Genomic DNA, 19,485 nt, shown 5'->3' on the forward strand with positions numbered 1-19,485 from the left:
TTCCAGGACTGTATCAATGTGTAGACGTGTGCTTTGTTGTGGGGACAAGGTAGAAGTGGGAACAGTCTATTTCAGCATGGGGAAGCACCAGTTATCTTTGTTTGGGACAACTTCAGTCCAAGCACATCTTTTAGGCTCTAGCATACGTGGAGAGTGTGTTTAGTTCTAAGAGACACAGTCTGTGTTCATTTCGGCACAGGAAAGCCATTATCTGAATTAAATGATTATCTTCTATATCACCCTAGTCATGTGGACCTCAGTCATGTATGCCGTTCACAATCCTCACAATTCATGTACAATCCACACAAAAACAATAAACAAGGTCTAAAACAGCACTGTCCAATTGAATTTTCTCTAATGATTGAAATGTTCTGTATTTGCATTGTCCATTAAGCAGTGTCCAGTATGGTAGCCACTAGCCACATGTGGCTATTGAGCTTTTTAAATGTCACTTGTGTGACTAAGGAACTGATTTTAAATTTTCTTTAAATATTTAAATAAAATAGCATTGTGTGGTCAGTGGCTTACCATATTGTACGGCATGGATCTCAACATAGTTTTCCATGTTATTTTAACTGTCTACGTTTCAAGGAAACTGCTTTGAGACCTAAACCTAAGATCATTTTTCTTGGTCTGTGTCTATGGAAAAGGCCTGAACTAGCTTTTTTTTTTTGCTTAGATAATAAAGTCATGAGATTATCAAGATTAGATGAGATTATCAAATCCTCTGTCCTAGGGAACAGTCAGTAAGGTAAGAGGAAAACTATGTAAGTGGATTCTGGAAGCCAAGTGAAGAAGTGTAACAATGAGTATATGACTAACTTTGTCAGATGTTGCTAAATTAACTCAGGTGAGGACAGAAAATTGGCCATTGTATTTATCATTATGCTGGTCATTGGTGAACCTGATGGGAGCAAGTTGATTTAGTGGTGGGTGCAAAAAAGCTTGTCTGGAGTATGGTTAGCTTAAGAGAGAACAGGAGGGGAGGAACTGGAGACAGTTAATGAAGGTAAGTTTTTCAAAGAGTTTTGCTGCACAAGGACACAAAGGATTGAGGTAAGGTGATAGATGTTGAGGGAATTGGAGGCAAGAGAACCTATGTTCTTAAAAAAGCTGAGACAGTTATTCAGTAGAGAAGGAAATTTTGGTGATGAAATTGAGAAAGAATTACCATAGTGTGTCCTTAATAGGCAAGAGGGGGGATAGTATTTACTATATGAGTGGTGAGAATGACTTTAGATAGGATTTGGATAGTTCGTCTGTGATACTAGGGAGAAGACAGAATATTATGGGTACATATGCTGACAGGTGGACCCAGTTGCTGTGGAGAGTCTTTGGAACTTCTCTTTTGACTGCTTCAGTTTTCTTAGTTACTTAGCAAGCAAGGTCTGAATGAGAAGCTGAGTGTGCAGATAGAGAAACTGAACTAGTCTGCTAGGAGATAGGCCTAATGAATGGCTTAGGGAAGGATTGAGAGGAGTGTTAAGGTTTCATTTGGCCATTGATTTAAAGCAATAACCAGTCAATGTCTCATGTTAGTCCTGTAGTTTGAGCGGTGGAATATCATGACTCCTGTTGTTTGACCAACTATTATAAAAAAAAAAAAAAAAAGTAAAAGTAAGCTCTGGTTCTTCCAAATTTTACTAATTTTGTTAACCCTTTATTAGCAAAAAATAACACATATCTTCTTGAAGCAGTGATGCTTTTTAATTTCTTTGTTTTTATTACCACCAACACTTAATGATTATTGTTATGTGTTATGTGTGTATTTATGAATCCAGAAAAGTAAGAGCTTGAATGTGGCTTTGAATCTTTCTTTTTTAATTTGAGAGAGAGAGAGAGGGAGAGAGAGATGGAGCACATGTGTGTGTGCAAGCAGGAGAGGGGTAGAGGAAGAGAGAGAGGGGGAGGGAAGAAGGGAGAGGAAGAAAGACAGAGAGAGAGAAATCTCAAGCAGGCTCCATGTCCAGTGCAGAGCCTGACATGGGGCTCAGTCCCATGACCCTGGGATCACGACCTGAGCTAAAATCAAGAGTTGGATGCTCAGTTGACAGGCGCCCCTGACTTTGACTTTTTAATAGTAGAGGAAGCTACTTTCTAGTAGGGGAAGCCATATAACTTATATATACAGAGGGAGAGAGAGTTAAAGCACATAATGAAGCATTTCTAATTTAGTTAATTTCATCTTCTATTTCTTGTTTTTATGATAAAGAAAGGAGACTCTGGTTGATTATATAGAGAAAGAGCAAGGCACTAAATGTTTTAGAGACCTGACAATAACTTTTGACCTTAAGTGATTAATTTCATTTCTCTAAATCTTTACTTATTTTGTAAAATGACAAGGTAAGAATAGATATTTTTCAAGGTATCTTCCAGCTTAATTTTTTTTTTTTAATGTTTGTTTATTTTTGGGAGACAGGGACCGAGAGACAGACAGAGTGTGAGCAGGGAAGGGGCAGAGAGAGAGGGAGACACAGAGTCTGAAGCAGGCTCCAGGCTCTGAGCTGTCAGCACAGAGCCCGACGCGGGGCTCGAACTCACAAACTGTGAGATCATGACCTGAGCCGAAGTCAGACGCTTAACCAACTGAGCCACCCAGGCACCCCTTAAATTTGTTTTTTTGATGTGCTTCTCATTCTATGAGGGTCTTCACTAAGTGGTGCCTGTGCTGCTAATGAGGTAAAATAGATTCTTGATATCATCTTCTAGAGAATATAAGCTCTCAGGATGACATTCTTTTTGGATCTTGATTTTATACTTTTTTTGGTATCTATTCAGGCAGATACTTTGAGTTTGAAGAAAATAAATGTCACATCATTGCTTTAATTTTGGTAGCTGAACACCTAACTTAGAACTTGGAATTACAGCAATAGCGAGTGATATCAAATTTTACCAACTTTTTATTTTTTATTTATTTAAAAAAATTTTTTTAATGTTTATTTTTGAGAAAGAGAGAGCGTGAGTGGGTGAGCGGTAGAGAGAGAGAGAGAGGGAGACACAGAATCTGAAGCAGACCCCAGGCTCTGAGCTTTCAGCACGGAGCCCACTGTGGGCCTCGAACTCATGGACCCTGAGATCATGACCTGAGCTGAAGTCGGCTGCTCAACCATCTGAGCCACCCAGGCGCCCCTTTTATCAACTTTTTAAACAAAATTTTAATGTGTATTTATTTATTTTGAGAGAGAGAGAGAGAGAGAGAGAGAGAGAGAGAGAGAGAGGAGGGGGAGGGTCAGAGAGAGAGAGGAGAGAGAGAATTCCAAGCAGGCCCTGTGCTATCAGCCCTATGCGGGGCTCAATCCCACAAACCAGGAGTTCATGACCTGAGCTGAAACCAAGAGTTGGATGCTTAACTGACTGAGCAACCCAGGTGACCATCAACTTAGCTTGATGACTTTGAAGTCCTTTTTCTGGTGCTGGACCCCAAATTCCTCATCAAGCCAATAAAATTATCCTCTTGGTTATAATTTGCTTTTTCATAGTCTTTAAGAAGCTCAAGTAGCAGTGTTGAGGGAACAAGTGTATTCAAGTTTTACAAAGTGTTGTTTTTTCCTTGAAAGAAGGCAAATGTGAAAGTAAAATTCTGATATGCCTCTTCATGATGGTAATATCAGCTGATTATGGATTCTTACTACTTCAGTTTCTTTTTGACTGTGGAAGAAGAAGACATTTAGTGTGGAGCCTGCTGGGGATTCATTCATTCATATTCTCTCTCTCTCTCTCTCTCTCTCTCTCTGTCTCTCTCCCCCTCTCCCTCCCTCCCTCCCTCCCTCCCTCCCTCTCTCTCTCTCTCTCCCTGTGTCCCTGTCAGTCCCCCTCTCCCCCTGCAAACCACCTGCAAGTCCTCTCTCCCCCTTTTCAAAATAAATAAATAAACTTAAAAAAAACAAAACAAAAAAACAACAGTTATTTTTCTGGGGTATGGTTAGTGCATAAATTTGTTCCAGCTAATACACTTGAGAGGTTGGTGATATTTTATTTATTTGTACTGTTTTTCTTAGGCAAGAAAACACATTTTACAGATCCATACCAGGGATTGGAATCCAAAATTATCAGATGCTTTTTTAGGTGAATTGGCCGAAAAATGTGTTGGTGAGTGCTATTATTTGAATTCTTTCATTGTTACTGTTTGTTCTGCTGGCCCTTTCCCTTTATGTTTGGAATGCAAATGAATATAGTTATGTCTGTGTGCAATAGATGGCTGACTTTGCCTTTAAATGTAACACTTATTTTGAACATTTCACTTGAAGTTTGAACACTTCTAAATTACAATTTTAGCTGCCATTAGGTGTTTGATGATTAACAAAGCTAGTAGTAATATGTTTTCATTGAGTGCTGGATTTCCATGATATTACTGCATTGTGTCCTTTTAGGAATTGTTCTCTCTCAGAAATTTTACTAAGAAAAATAAGCTTAACCTTGAGACATAAAGGTCCATGTCAAAGGCAAGACTGCAGTCTTTTACTTTGCAGATTGGTTACCTGATGGGCTCATCTTCATGCCTGTGGTCTAGAAAGAAGTTGAGTGAGAGGAGTCTTCAAAGAAAATACTTACTGGCATCTGCTAGTATTTCTCAAAATACAAAACTGTCCAATTTAATGTTATATTATTCACAGAGTGGAAGATCCTCCCCACAGAGTGAATGAATACAACTGTCCTAAAAGGATATAGTGAGAGTATTTTATGTACATTCATGATCATACATAGGAGATGGAATTCAAGGGTTTTGGAATTCAGGGTTTTGGCTCTAATTAGGTCTGAAATAAAAATGAATACAGTATTAAACAACTGAATATACACCCTGGTATTTCCCCTTCATTCTTTTTCTGTCTTTTGTCTATTTTCCTCTTATTCTCTCACAAACAAAAATTAAAAAATCTTTCTCCATGAACTTTTTAAGCATTATGAAAAAAACCCCAAATAAGTTCACTAACTATCAGCAGTCTACTTGGGAAAACTTTAAAGTTACCAAAACCAGAAAGAGTAACTTAGTTAAAAAATCATTGTGATCCACCATCAAATATTAAAACTTAAATAGAACATTAGTCCATTCAGTTAGCTACATCCGAATTATCCTCTTCATCCACAGGGACCTCCATCTCCGAAGCAGCATACCTCAACTTTTGAACCACAAAGACCTCGACATCTTCTGGTGAGGAGAAAACGTAAATCTCTCCAGCACTACTCCAGTTTAAGCTTTGCCTGGTATAAGAGAGCATGCGCCAAACCCATTTCATGTAAATTTGGCTTGACCTTTGCAAAGCCTTGTGCTGCTTTATGGGAGAGGGTGGTATTTGGTACAAAATCCAGTCTTTTCCCTTTTTGAAATTTGCCCCCTTTTATTTCCTGCTACTTTTAGGATATTATTTTATTAGAGTACGGATCAGACTGGGAAATCTTTGTGGATTCTTCTGTGAATCTGTCACAGAATATCCTTAACTGAAATAAGCAGAAGTCTTCAAATAATTTTGGAAATTCCCTAAAAGATAGGTATTTTAAAATTACTTGCTATTACCCTATTTACCATCTGAAAGATTACACTCTAGTTCCTCATCCTAAATATTAGAATCCCAGTTTCCCTTTTCATTTCCAAAGGTCACAACTTCTCATTATTCCAAGTGATTTATTTTAGCTTTAAAAGTCAGTTTCTTAAGTTTAAACATTTCTGAGACATAATTTCTTACAGGACTAAAAAATTTCTCTTGCCTTTTGGGGATGGTGGTGGCGGTGGTGGTGGTTTAGAAGAATCTGCTTTTATGGATATACACCATTTTCTTCCTGGAGAGTGACATAAAAATCCATTATAATTAAATGACTTCTGTTTTTGATTTTGACATTTATTCCATTTAAGAAGCCAGTTTCACATAAAAAAATGCAGGTCTTCAAACAGGAACAGAATAGTAATAAGTTTTAAATTCATTATGAACTTAGCATTTTCTGTATCCCAAACATGTTTTGACATGTATGGGTTAAGTCCAGTAAAATATATGCCTAACAAAAAGAGTATGTAGTCTTGATGAAAAACTGTACAGACAACTGACCTCTTGTAGAGGTTATGGATTTGGTAACTTTTACCTTGAAATAAATTCCCAAGTACTTGGAGGTGTTTGCATGCATAATAGGTGTGATTTTTTAAAGTAGTCCTCACATAATTTCAGTGTCCAGATCACATGCATGAATAGTAGGAGCTTAAGGTTATGGGGACCTCAAACCTAATCATATTTCTCTATTTATTTTCACTGAGAGGGCCAAAACAATGAAAGTTTATCAGTGAGGGGTCTATCTTGTGGACCTTTGTTATGTTTGATGTTTTACTTAAACAGTAACTTCCTAAAATTTTATTATTACCTTGTCTAGTCTATAACCTATTTAATAGCTTGTATTTTTAGTTTTTCAGACAAATTCCATTTCATTGGCAATATTTAAGAATGCTTTTTCTTGGGGTGCCTCGCTGGCTCAGTTGTTAGCGCATGAGACTCTTGATTTTGGGTCATAAGTTCAAGCCCCCACATTGGGCATAGAGCTTACTTTAAAAAAAAAAAAAAGGAATGCTTTTTCCTTGGTATCTAGATATTTGTGTGTGTTCTTCAGTATTAGAATTGTAATGGTAGAATTAATATGATTATGGAATTCTTATGAAAGGGATGTTGGTATTTTCTTTAATGTCAGCTTTTAACTTTCAAAAGGCTGTAGTGTGTTTTCTGTATATCTAGGATGATCATATTACCTACATCTAGTTTTCTAAATCAGGACCTTTTAGAAAGTGAAAAAATATACTGTTAATTATGATAAGACAAGAGGCCTAAACCAGGACATGTGATACTAAATATAACTTTTTAGCCATGGTTTTCATGTAATTTTAATTGTTTTAGAGTCTAGTAAAGGAAGTATATTATTAATCAAGTAGTTCTCAGTGTTTTCTTTCGTATATGAGAATCACTTGTAAAGCTTTCTCAAAATATACATTTATGATATTAAACTGCCAGAGATTCTGATTCACTAGGTTTGTTGGGAATCTGGTGTTGCAGTTTCATTGTTGAGTAGCCAAGACTGAGAACCCCAGATATAAACCAATAATTCTCATTCACGGGCAAATGTAATGAAGATAAATCCATTCTTTTAGTCTATTGATTATGATAATCCAAGTGAAAATTTATTTCTTTAAATGGGATCTATTGTGAGAAACTTAAATTATCTTTAGTAGATTAAGAGAAAATGAATAGCGCATTACTATTATGTATGTTACTGACATTATGTCAAACATAAATGTTATGGGCACCACTTATATAGAATACCTTCTAATGTTTTTTTTTTTTTTTTCTGTTTTGCATTGTTTCTGAGCTTGTTTTTTTTTAAATTTAGGCTTTTGCTCTTAGAAATAGGATCATATAATATATTCTCCAGCTGTGTATATGCTTTTAAAGAAGAAAAAGAAATGTAGTTGTTTATGTTGTTTGAAGATGGTAGTTTATTTTTTACTTGTTCTGAAATGGTTTATTTGATTAACTGTTTATAACCGAGCTGGTATTTTATTAAGCTAATATAACTACGATATATATGGCATAGGAAAATGTACCTTTTTTCCCAGGTTTATTCATTGAGAAATAGAATATAGAATGAAAGACTATTGGTAGTTTGAAGAATTGTTTGGTAGATTGATTGCTGTCATGGGACAGTGTTAGTGCTTAATCTGCTTATAGTTTTCTGAATTAGATTTTTAACAGTCATACTAAATTTTCCCTTAACTGAATAAATATTTCTTGAAGAATGAAATATTTTTCTATGTTTTTTCATAATTTTAATTGAAATTTTTATTTTTCATTAATGATTAAAGAATTTAGACATCTTCAAAAAAGATGAAAAATCTAGTAGATACAATTCCTCCACTTTTTATGATCCTATGTGGTAACGTTATAGTCTTAACTAACCAAACTATAACCCTGGAGTTACGCCTTTCTTTTTTTATTCATTCTTTCACTCAAGAAATATTTATTGGATATCTACTGAATGCTAGGCCAGGTATTATTTTCAGTATATGAGATATGTTAGTGAACGAAACTGATGAATACTCGTACACTCACAAAACTCACATTCTAATTGGGGTAGGTAGACAATAAACATAAGAGGTAAATGATACGGTGGTACATGTTATGGAAGAAAGGGAGCAAAGAGGATTTTTCTGTTATTTGTGGGACTTGATGAACAGGATTGCCCTACTAACAGTAGAGGTACATTTCATTATAGATGTGTGAGTCACTTACAGTTTGCTTTACCTGATTTTGTGCCTTAATGTTCTTTTTCTGCCAGTTAGTCTGGGGCTGTTTCTTTTCTGCTCATAGTTTTCCTAATCACCATTTTTATTTCATTGTTCAAGTGTTTCACAAGGTCATTGCCTGGAATAAAAAGATAAATAAGCTTGATGCCACTCTTTGAAGAGCATAGCGTTTAGTTTTAAAACTGGTTCAAGTAGTTCCCTCTGCTGGCATAACTGATAAAAGTGACCAAATGCAAGTTTAATTGCTGATATAAAAACAACATAGCTGGTTTGAGTTTTTCTTCATTTTTGTGGTTAAGACCTAAGAGTTTATGTGTGTTTTTGTATGTATTTGTTGCTTAAATGAGTGAAATGACTTCAAAGCCCTGGGGGCTTGATCTGTTAACTACAATAATTAGTTACATATGGGTAATGGGTAATGTAATACACTGTTTGTATAGACTTTAGAACTAGATTATCCATTGTTTTAAATTAAACATATATAAAAAGGAAATTAATATGGAAATTTAATGGATTTTTATTCCCTTTAATACCTTTGAAATTATGATAGATGGTGACAACTTTAAAGTATAATTTTTCAGGTAATTACATATAAATTTGTGGTTGGCACTCAAAGTTGGTAGTAGAATGACTGTTTTTGAAATTTCTGCATATATTCTGCTTTGTACTGCTCCCTTATATGTGTTTGCAAATTAATGATATTAGAAAAATTTATGGGTAAGTGTAATATCTTGAGGACTAAACTGATAATTGGGAATAGTGATGAAAGATTGATATGAAACTTACTCTTTAAACACGTTTCCTGAAGAAAACTGTACATTATAATCAGTGTTTTTGGCACAAAGTACATGGCTTCTTATAATATCATTAGTTCATGTTTTGTTAATGAAAATACTCAGAATACTTTTTTATTACTGAGTAATTTTATTAGGTGATTTAAATGGTCAGTTTTTGCTAACAAAATTGCATATAATTATTGATTTAGTATTATCTCCTAATATATACATTAATAAAGATGTATATATTTGCAAACTATAGTTGGTACTGTAAGAATGAACTTATTACCTTTGTTATTCTTTTCCTTTTGTGCATTAGGCTATTGTGGAGCTGATATCAAGGCCCTGTGCACTGAAGCTGCCCTCATTGCCCTGCGGAGGCGTTATCCCCAGATCTATGCTAGCAGTCATAAACTGCAGCTAGATGTTTCCTCAATAGTGCTCAATGCCCAAGATTTTTACCATGCAATGCAGAATATCGTGCCTGCTTCTCAACGTGCTGTCATGTCTTCGGGACATGCACTATCCCCCATCATAAAGCCACTACTGGAAAGAAGCTTCAACAACATCCTAGCAGTCTTGCAAAAAGTGTTTCCTCATGCTGAAATTAGCCAGAGTGACAAGAAAGAAGGTACTATAAATTACTTTTTCATATTGTTAAAATGAAACAAGTATAGGCATAAATAAATTCTGAGTTTCGTCATAAGGTTATTTATATGTTATTCTTTTATATTTGCCATGAATATAGAAAATGTCTCTATTTCACTCACCAGGATATATTCCAGGCCTGGCATATTGCCTAGCATATGGTAGTTGCCTAGTGAATGCTTATAAAAAGAAAGAATGAATGTTAGTTCTATTTGTTATTGCTTGGGAGATTCTATCTTAACATAGAAGTGTTACTCTCTTTAGAAAAGTTGACTATAATAATGATGGCTTACATTTAATTAATTTAAAGACTATTAAAAAATATTTTTTAATGTTTATTTATTTTTGAGAGAGGACAGACAGAGAGCTTGCAGGGAAGGGCCAGAGAGAGAGGGAGACACAGAATCCAAAATAGGCTCCAGGCTCTGAGCTGTCAGCACAGAGCCTGATGCGGGGCTCGGACTCAACAAACTGTAAGATCGTAACAGCCAAAGTTGGATGCTTAACTGACTGAGCCACCCAGGTGCTCCAAGACTTTATTTTTAAATAATCTCTATACCCAACAGGGCTCGAATTTAAAACCCCCGAGATCAGGAGTCACATGTTCTACCAACTGAGCCAGCCAGCACCCCTGTATTTAATTTATTATAAAGCCCTTACATAAATTGTCACTTATTAACCCCCAGAACAGTCCAGTGGGGCAGGTACTTTTATACTGTAAAGGAGGAGACTGGAAGACTTAGGGATGTATTCACTTATTTAGGGTCATTCAGTAAGTTCCAGTGCTTACTCAAACCTAGGGCACCTAACTCTAGAACCTGTGTTCTTAACTATGTGGCTTATAATGTCCCTCTGGATTCAACTCATCAAATATATTTTGTTGTTCTTGGCAGTGCATTCTGCAGTGTGCAGTGCAGATGGAGTGTAAATCATTAGTAAGGGAGTAAATCAGAACCTGGTTGTATAAGGTCTTGAATTCTAGCCTCAAGATTGGACCTGAGATACAAATAGGAAGTTACCTTTGAAAATTCATTAAGGGGCGCCTGGGTGGCTTAGTCGATTGAGCATCTGACTCTTGGTTTCAGCTCAGTCATGATCTCATGGTTTTGTGGATTTGTGCCCTGCATTGGGCTCTGTGCTGGCAGCAAAAGCCTGCTTGGCATCCTCTCTCTCTCTCTCTCTCTCTCTCTCTCTCCGTCTGCCCCTCCCAACTCACTCTGTCTCTTTCTCCCTCAAAATAAACAAACATAAAAAAAACAAGTCATTCATTTACAGGGAAACTTTAGGTTCATATACTAACCAAAGTAAGGCCTGTGAACTTTGAAGAGAAAGCAATATGCTTTTTAAAAAAATTTTTTAAATGTTTGTTTATTTTGAGAGAGACAGAGCAAGTGCAAGGAGCGGTGGGGCGGGGGTGGGGGGGTGGGGTGGGGGGGTGGGGGGGTGCTGGCAGAGAGAATCCCAAGCAGCCTGCATGCTGTCAGTGCAGAGCCCAATGCAGGGCTCTGTCTCACAAACTCTGAGATCATGGCCTGAGCCAATATGAAGAGTTGGATGCTTAACCATCTGAGCCACCCAGATGTCCCCAAAGTAATAAGTTTTAATTATCTTAATTTTCCCAGGTTTTAGTACCTTATTTGGCAGGTAGTCTGCACCAGAAAATTGTTCAATTAATTATACTAACATAAAAAATATTATATGTAGTAAAATCATCAACATTCAATGCATTTTGCTGTCTTTATAATTTATATTTTTCAAAAACTATTTTTCAAGGATAGATTCTCATGAAATATCACATGAATTACTTGATTTCTTAAGTTTGTCAAATAGGTTAAATATTTTATTATGTATGAACTAGGTACTCTGCTGAGAAGTGAACATTTCTTTTCTCTGATTTTCATAACTGAGGATATGTATCTTTTTCCCAATTTTTTTTAAGTTTATTTATTTGAGAGAGCTCATGGGTGTGTGTGCAGGTATGCACAAGCAGTCAAGGGGCAGAGAGAAAGAGAGAGGGAGAGAAAGAATCCCAAGCACGTTCTGCACCATCAGCTCTGAGCCCGAGGCAGGGCTTGATCCCAGGAACTGGGAGATGATGACCTGAGCTGAAATTGAGAGTCGGATGCTTAACCTACTGAGCCAAATTATTAAAAAAGACTGCAGTTTGTCAATTTGCTTGGTTGATTTGTATTTGATAGGTAACTTGCTAAAGGTACATGATTTTTAAACCTGTTGTTCTTAGCTTTGGAGGGGCACTAATATTAAATGACTTTGTAAGTCTCATAATCTTTGGATTTTTTTTTTTTTGGAATAGATATAGAAACTCTGATTTTAGATGATAGTGAAGATGAGAATGCTTTATCAATTTTTGAGACCAGTTGTCACTCAGGATCACCAAAGAAACAGTCATCAGCTGCTGCTATACATAAACCCTACCTTCATTTTACAATGTAAGTAACATATCAATTTTTTAAAAATTTAGAGTAATATTTACCACTTTATGGTTAGAATTATGGTATATTATTACTTATGGTTGTAACTTTGAAGACTTTGTTTTTTTCTGTCGTTTGGATATAATTCAGGAACATTTTTACTGTGTATGCTTTTTATCTGAGGTAATAAAGTGGTGTATTGGTCAACTAAAGATGATTTTTTCTAAGCTGATTGTGTGATTTCTTCCTTTCTCTTTCTTTTTCTTTTTCCCTCTTTCCTTTTTTCTTTCTTTCTTGCTCTTCCCTCCCTTTCTTTCTCTTTCTCTCTCCTCTTTTCCTTTTCCTTTTCCTTTTCCTTTTCCTTTTCCCTTTCCCTTTCCCTTTCCCTTTCCCTTTTCCCTCCCCTCCACTCCCCTCCCCTTTTCCCTTTTCCTTCCTTCCTTCCTTCCTTCCTTCCTTCCTTCCTTCCTTCCTTCCCAGAGTGGAAGGAATGTCCCCGATTTTATGTCTTTTATTTTGAACTAAAATGCTCACAAGTGAAATATTAACCATGATCTGGAATATTTTAATTTGTAGTGTGAGATGATAATTTAGGGATTCTAAGAGTACTAAAGAGATTCTGAATTAGAAATCTCTTAGTAAACAGATAAACAGATAACTTTCTGGTTCTTCAAAACTTCATTAGTTTACACTTCTCTGATTTAGATTTTATGGGTTTTCTATTTACATTTACCTTTATCTGTGTTAAAGCAGCTTTCATTATGCACTTTTTATTGGGTAAACAATTTTAGTGCTAATGTAATTTTTTAAAATTTAAATTCAAGTTAGTTAACATATAGTGTAGTAATGGTTTCAGGAGTAGTGCTAATGTAATTTTAAATTAAGAGACCAAATAGTTTTCAAATAGTAGCAGCTTCATTTACATAATTAGCATGAATGTTATAGGATCATAATGTTTCTGCCAGGCAGGTCTATAATAGCACTTTTATTAGAAAAGGCTAGATTGATTATACTTTTAAGTAATTGTTTCAAATCTATTCTGAACAGATTTGAATCTTCCAACTTGAAGTTTCTCTTATGTAGATTACAGTGAAATGTTAATTTGATTATTTGCATTGATAACTTTCTTTTTATTTTTTAAAATGAGACTAAGTTATTTTCATTTACTCTTTTTTCTTTTGTTCTTTAGCAGCAAGCTCTTTTATTAGTAACTTTTCTTCTGTTCTGGATCTTTATGTACTTAGGGACATTTTTTGGGGGACTTTTTCAGTAATTTCTCAAATCTGTTTTATTGATGGCTAAGGGAAAACCAAACAATCATTTTTTTTTCTATTACCTGGCTACCCTATATGCGTGTGTATGAGTGTGTGATTTGTTTTGACAGTTTTACTTATTTGTATTTGAAATATATGATAGGAGCTAGGAAACTATCAAGACTTGTTTCAATTTTATGAGATAGTTCTGTTGTTAGTAAAGTAATATAGAAATAGATTTTGATATTAGAAAACTTCATGTGCAGTTTTGAGGTTGACTTTTTATTAACATTCTCTGTCATTGATTTAATGCATATCACTGGTATGGCTTTTTTAATTTGGTTTAAACCTTTTTGAAGGAATTGGCTGAATTTTAGCTTCTTTTAGGTAAACTTTTCTAGTTCATGATATGATCTTTATTTAGTAGGAAGCCAGCTGTATCCTAGAAATAAGCTTGTTTTGTTTTAGATGTTTTGATAAATTCCATCCATTTATTTCTTTACTCACCTACCCATTCTGCCAGTTTTTATGTGTTTATGCCAGGCACTGTACTAGGTGCTGAAAACATAAGCACGAATAAGATACAAAGTAGGTCTTACTCTGGAGAAGTAAGGTTATTGAAGGTGACAGACATTGTGATATGGCTGAAGTGATGTGTTAGAAGAACTAGAAGTTTCCATTGGAAAGTTCAGGTAGGCTTGACAGAAGAAATGGTGATATTTGCTGTCTTTCTGAGTATAAAGGGTTAGGAGTTAGTATCTGATGTTCATTACAAACTAAACATGTGGTAGGTATATAAAGCTTGAGGCTTTATATGTAGCAATACAAATAGGCCTCTCAGCAATCATATAGCATTTGTGGTATCATCGTTTTATAGATTAGGAAACTGAACCACAATGAAAAATAAGTAAATCACCCATGATTAAGCTGATAGTAGGTAGCAGAGCCAGACTCTGTACTGTTTGTTTCCTAGGATCCTATTTTTTTCTATTACTGTATGTGATTTCTAAATTGATTTCTGAGCTTAATAGGTAGGTAGGGAATTGCATTGCTTTTTTGGGTAGGTTGGACAATACAATTTTCACACTTTCCAAGAAGCATATACTTTAGAATATAAGCTTTTGGTAAGGGCTGTACATTTTTGTTGTTGTTGGTTTGGTTTGGCCTTCTGTCTGAATGCTTGTTAGCATGCCGGGTCAATACAGAAAAAGTGCTAGACAAGTAGAAAGCATGATTTTAACACTGGTCTCCAGTAACACTAGCTTGGGCATTGCTGGTGGGTTTCTGTTTCCGGGAATAGTTTCCTAAAACAATGTTGAAACCTTTATTTAGATTAAAAAAAAAATGTTCTTTAACATTTATTCATTTTTGAGAGACAGAGCACAAGCAAGGGAAGGGAAGAGAGAGAGGGAGACAAAGAATCCGAAGCAGGCTCCAGGCTCTGAGCTGTCAGCACTGAGCCCAACGCGAGGCTCGAACCCACAAACCGTAAGATTATGACCTGAGCTGAAGTCAGATGTTTAACCAACTGAGTCACCCAGGTGCCCCAAACCTTTGTTTAAATTTAAGGTGAAATAGAAGTCAAGATATTTAAGGTCTGTCAATCTGACAGAAAACCCTTATGATGGAAATAAGTTTTCTTTCTTACTGTATATTACCTGCCACAAAGGGATTAGAAACAGATTTCTGAGGTTTTCTAAATGAAAATAGCTTTGTTTTTTCTGATTAGAAAGATGATATACTCTGTAGAAAAATTCAAGTAATAAAGAAGAGCTTAAAGAGAAAGTAAAAATTAAAGCCCAAGCAGTTGAAGGTAATTTTTGTTAAAGTTTTGGTGACCACACTTCCATTTTCTCTCTATGCATATAGATAGACCTACATATTTTTTTAATATAAATTAAAATCCTCCTGTAAGTCTCTTAACATAACTTGCTTTTTTATCCACTATGTTGGGAACATTATTTCATGCTAGTATATGTTTAATGTCATTCTTTTAATATTTTATATTTTGGGTGTTCTGTAATTTTTATAATCTTATTGATAAATATTGAAATTTCTGATTTTCTTTTATGATAGATATGTGGATCTGGATAGGCACCTTTCTCAGTATACATTTTTAGTACTATCTGATCGATGGTTTAAGGTAAATTTTAAAAACAGTGATTGTTCTATCAAAGCGTATATACATTTAAAAACTTGATACAGGTTGTTAAATTGACTTTCAGAAAGGTTGTACCAATTTACATTTTTATCACTGATGTAGGAGAGTGTTATTTTTCCTATAACCTTGTTATTTCTGAACAATGTTTGCCTTTTAAAATTTTTGCCAACCAGGTAGATGAAAATAATATCTTCTTGCTTGTTTGAATTGTTCATTTGTTCTTTCATATTTGCTCAGATACATTATCAAAGTGTCCATCATGCGCCATATGTTGTCCTAGGTACTTGGAATATGTCTGTGAACAAAATGGACAAAGATCCCTGCCCTTATTGAACTTACATGTTAGATGGAGTGTATCTAATAAGTGTCAATGAAACAATAAGTGTAATATATTAAATATTAGAAGATATATACTATGAAAAAAATTTAGAGAATGCTTAAGAGGTAGGGGGTCCTTGGGAGTAGAATGAGTTGCTGAATATCCTTTGTAAACATTTCAGCATATACGTGACATAATTGCCAAGTTTAATTTTGGAAAATTTTGCTTTTTTCCATTACCACGAGTCATGAGAAAACCCAGTTTTCCCAACATCTTCTCACTAATGGTATTAAAATTTATTTTTAGTATATCAATCTAACATATTTTCCTCATAAAAGATGTTTTTTTCATTATTTTCAAAATTTTTTCATCTGTTAGTAACTACCAAATATTTCTTTAAAAAAATTTTTTTTTAATGTTTATTTTTGACAGAGAGAGACAGAGCATGAGCGGGGGAGGGGCAGAGAAAGACGAGACACAGAATCCAAACGAAGCAGGTTCTAGGCTCTGAGCTGTCAGCACAGAGCCCGACGTGAGGCTCGAACTCACAGACTGCGAGATCATGACCTGAGCCGAAGTCAAACACTCAACCGACTGAGCCACCCAGGCGCCCCCCAGATATTTCTTTTTTTTTAATGTTTATTTATTTTGAGAGAGAGAGAGAGAGAGAGTGCACACACGCACACACAAGTGGGAGAGGGACAGAGAGAGAGAGAGACAGAGAGGGAGAAAGAATCCCAAACAGGTTCTGTGTTGCCAGCATAGAGCCTGATGCGGGGCTGGATCTCACCATTTGTGAGCCCGTGACCTGAGCTGAAGTCAGGAGTTAGGTGCTTAACTGACTTAGCCACCCAGGAGCCCAACTACCCAAGTCTTTCTTAAGCCAACATTGGTCTTGAGCTTTAGACCATCTCCAGCTGTCTCTCACCCTTTGTGTGCCACAGATCTTTCATTATGTACTGGACTGGGTCTCCCCTTCTCTTCCAGTGGGTCATCAGAGCTCCCATGGACCCAAGGTGATGTTGCAACTAGAAATGGGCATCTTCCTCAACTCCTTCCTCTTTCTTTACTCTGTACCTAGTCAATGTCCAGGTCCTGTAATTAAGTCTCATCTCAGGCTGTTCCTTCTCACCTCTTCTGACACTGTTCTTGTCTAGACTGTCATTACCATCTCATGCCTGGGTTGATACTGCAGACTCCTAACTGGTCATCTTTCCTCCTGTTTTGCCCTCATTCATTTCCTATCCAGGCATAGTGATAATAGAATTTTCTTCTAAAACATGTATATGATTATATCACTTCCCCTGCTTAAGTATCTTAATGCTTCCTCATGGTCTTCAATGTGTGTCCCACACTTTTAACATGGCTTACAAAAACCTTTGTAGGTTTTCATGATCTGATTCTCCTTTCCCTCAACCACAGAACCTTTATACATACATGGCTTTAAAACCTTAAAAGAAGCTAGTTGTATGAACTATTACTCCAAAGGGCCAGGAGCCTTTGGTCCTTTGCACATCCTATTTTTGTTTCTTGGAATTGTCCTTTCTGCCTCCGTCCTGTTGGGTTTGTGCTTTTGTAACACTGTCCAGGAAAGCCTTTGTTGAGTCTGTAATTGTGGCCTGCCATAGCATTCTGTACTTAAACAGTGCTGCTTGTTAATCACACTGAATTATATTAGTTTGTAGATTTCCTTTTTCTACTTCATACCATTCAAGTGTGAGCTCTATGATAACTGGTATTGTTAGATACCCAGGGTGAGGGACTTAGCATAGGAACCATTTTCCAATTATTAAATGAATGAGCATTTTAAGAAATGTTATCTGTTTCTATTTTCTTTTTGAATTGTCTATGTCCTTTGCCCATGAAGCTGTTTGTTGTTGTTGTTGTTGTTGTTGTTGTTAAAACACTTTGAACATAAGCTCTTTTTTACATTAAGAACCATTCCTGTTAATGGCAGATTGTCTCATTTGATTGTTTGCCATTTGATTCAGATTGTAATTTTTGAGTTACAAAAGTTTGTAGATTATGAATTAAAAAATACATAACCTCGTGTTTTTTCTTTGTTAGAATTAATTTTGTTCTGTGAAATGAGGGTCTGAATCTTCCCTATTTAAATAAATTAAAAAAATTTTTTTTAATGTTTTATTTATTTTTGAGAGACAGAGTGTGAGTTGGGGAGGGGCAGAGAGAGAGGGAGACACAGAATCTAAAGCTGGCTCCAGACTCTGAGCTGTCAGAAAGAGCCAGATTTGGGGCTTGAACCGTTGAACCATGAGATCATGGACCTGAGCTGAAGTCGGATGCTTAACTGACTAAGCCACTCAGGCGCCCCTCTTCTCTATTTTAAAATAACATTTATTTTATAATCTCCCTTCCATTTATTTTTTATGCTTATTATCTTGTATGAAATTCTTTGAACTATGATGATTTGTTTCCTGGCTGCCTATTCTATTGATCTGTGTTTCTTTTCTTTGGTGTATTCTACATTATATTCTATTATTCTGTTCTGTAATACTTTTTTTTTTTTAAGTTTATTTATTTTTAAGAGAGACAGAGTAGGGGAGGGGCAGACAGAGAGGGAGAGAGAGAATCCCAGGTAGGCTCTGTACCATCAGCGTGCAGCCCAATGTGGGGCTTGGACTATTCAAGAGATCATGACCTGAGCTAAAACCAAGAGTCGGACACTTAACTGACTAAGCCACCCAGGTGCTCTTGTAATAGATTTTTTTTTAATGTTTTTAAATTTATTTTGAGAGAGAGCGCGAGCAAGTGAGGGAGGGGCAGAGAAAGGGAGAGAGAGAATCCCAAGCAGGCTCCATGCTTAGTGTGGAGCCCAACGTGGGGCTTGATGCCATGAACCTGTGAGATTGTTACCTGAGCCAAAATTAAGAGTTGGACGCTTAATTGACTGAGCCACACAGGCGCCCCTGTAATATATTCCAATATAAAGTAGTGTACATGTTAGCATGGTGGTTCAGCTTAGCAATTATATGGACCTGAATGAGATTTGAACTCTTTGACCACCCATTTGTAACAGTCTCATACCTAACTTCTCTGAGTCTTGGTTTCTTCATCTGTTTAATAAGAAGGAACTATGTGTTTCATAGAATTGCTAAGAAAATTAAAACTATGTGAAGTACTTATTACTGAAACAGGTTTAACTGTTCTAAAATTGGGTCTAGCACACTTTACCAAATAGCGTGGAGCCTGCTTGGGATTCTCTCTCCCCCTTTCTCGCTTGCTCTTCTTATCTCTCTCTCAAAATAAATAAATAAACATTAAAAAAAGAAAGGATCTTCTTTCCTTCTTTATTTTGGTTATTGATGGTGTTATTATGTTTTGATTTTTCTGTTTCTGTTTTCTGACTTGTTACTTTTGGTAGATTCTGACAGTTATTAATTAGTTGATTCTCTTGGATTTTTTTAGTGCATAATCGTATCCTTTACAAGTAACAGTGTTTTCCTGATTTCTTTCTATTCCAGTATTTATTTGCTTTATTCTTACTGCATTGCTTAAAATTTCCTATGTTATCTATAATGGTAAACTTGTTTCATTCATCATTTTAATGGGGTTGTGGAATCTTGAGAGTGTAAGTTCAGCTTGGTTTAATACATTTTCCTACAT

At 35.8% G+C, this 19,485-nt stretch overlaps 1 protein-coding gene across 3 annotated transcripts in view; it reads left to right on the top strand.

Moving 5' to 3' along the window:
- Window positions 1-19,485, top strand: part of ATAD2B (ATPase family AAA domain containing 2B) — a 191,093-nt gene that overhangs the window by 86,833 nt on the left and 84,775 nt on the right. For all 3 annotated transcript variants that reach the window (XM_047069264.1, XM_047069262.1, XM_047069263.1), the window contains exons 15-17: window positions 3,999-4,089; window positions 9,368-9,679; window positions 12,011-12,146. In XM_047069264.1, coding sequence (XP_046925220.1) covers window positions 3,999-4,089; window positions 9,368-9,679; window positions 12,011-12,146 — 539 coding nt within the window. The remainder of the gene's footprint in view (window positions 1-3,998; window positions 4,090-9,367; window positions 9,680-12,010; window positions 12,147-19,485) is intronic.

The sequence above is a fragment of the Lynx rufus genome, unplaced genomic scaffold (genome assembly GCF_022079265.1).
Source record: "Lynx rufus isolate CCGP_SWC_20201006 ecotype Redwood Valley unplaced genomic scaffold, mLynRuf1.p SCAF_8, whole genome shotgun sequence".
NCBI lineage: Eukaryota > Metazoa > Chordata > Mammalia > Carnivora > Felidae > Lynx > Lynx rufus.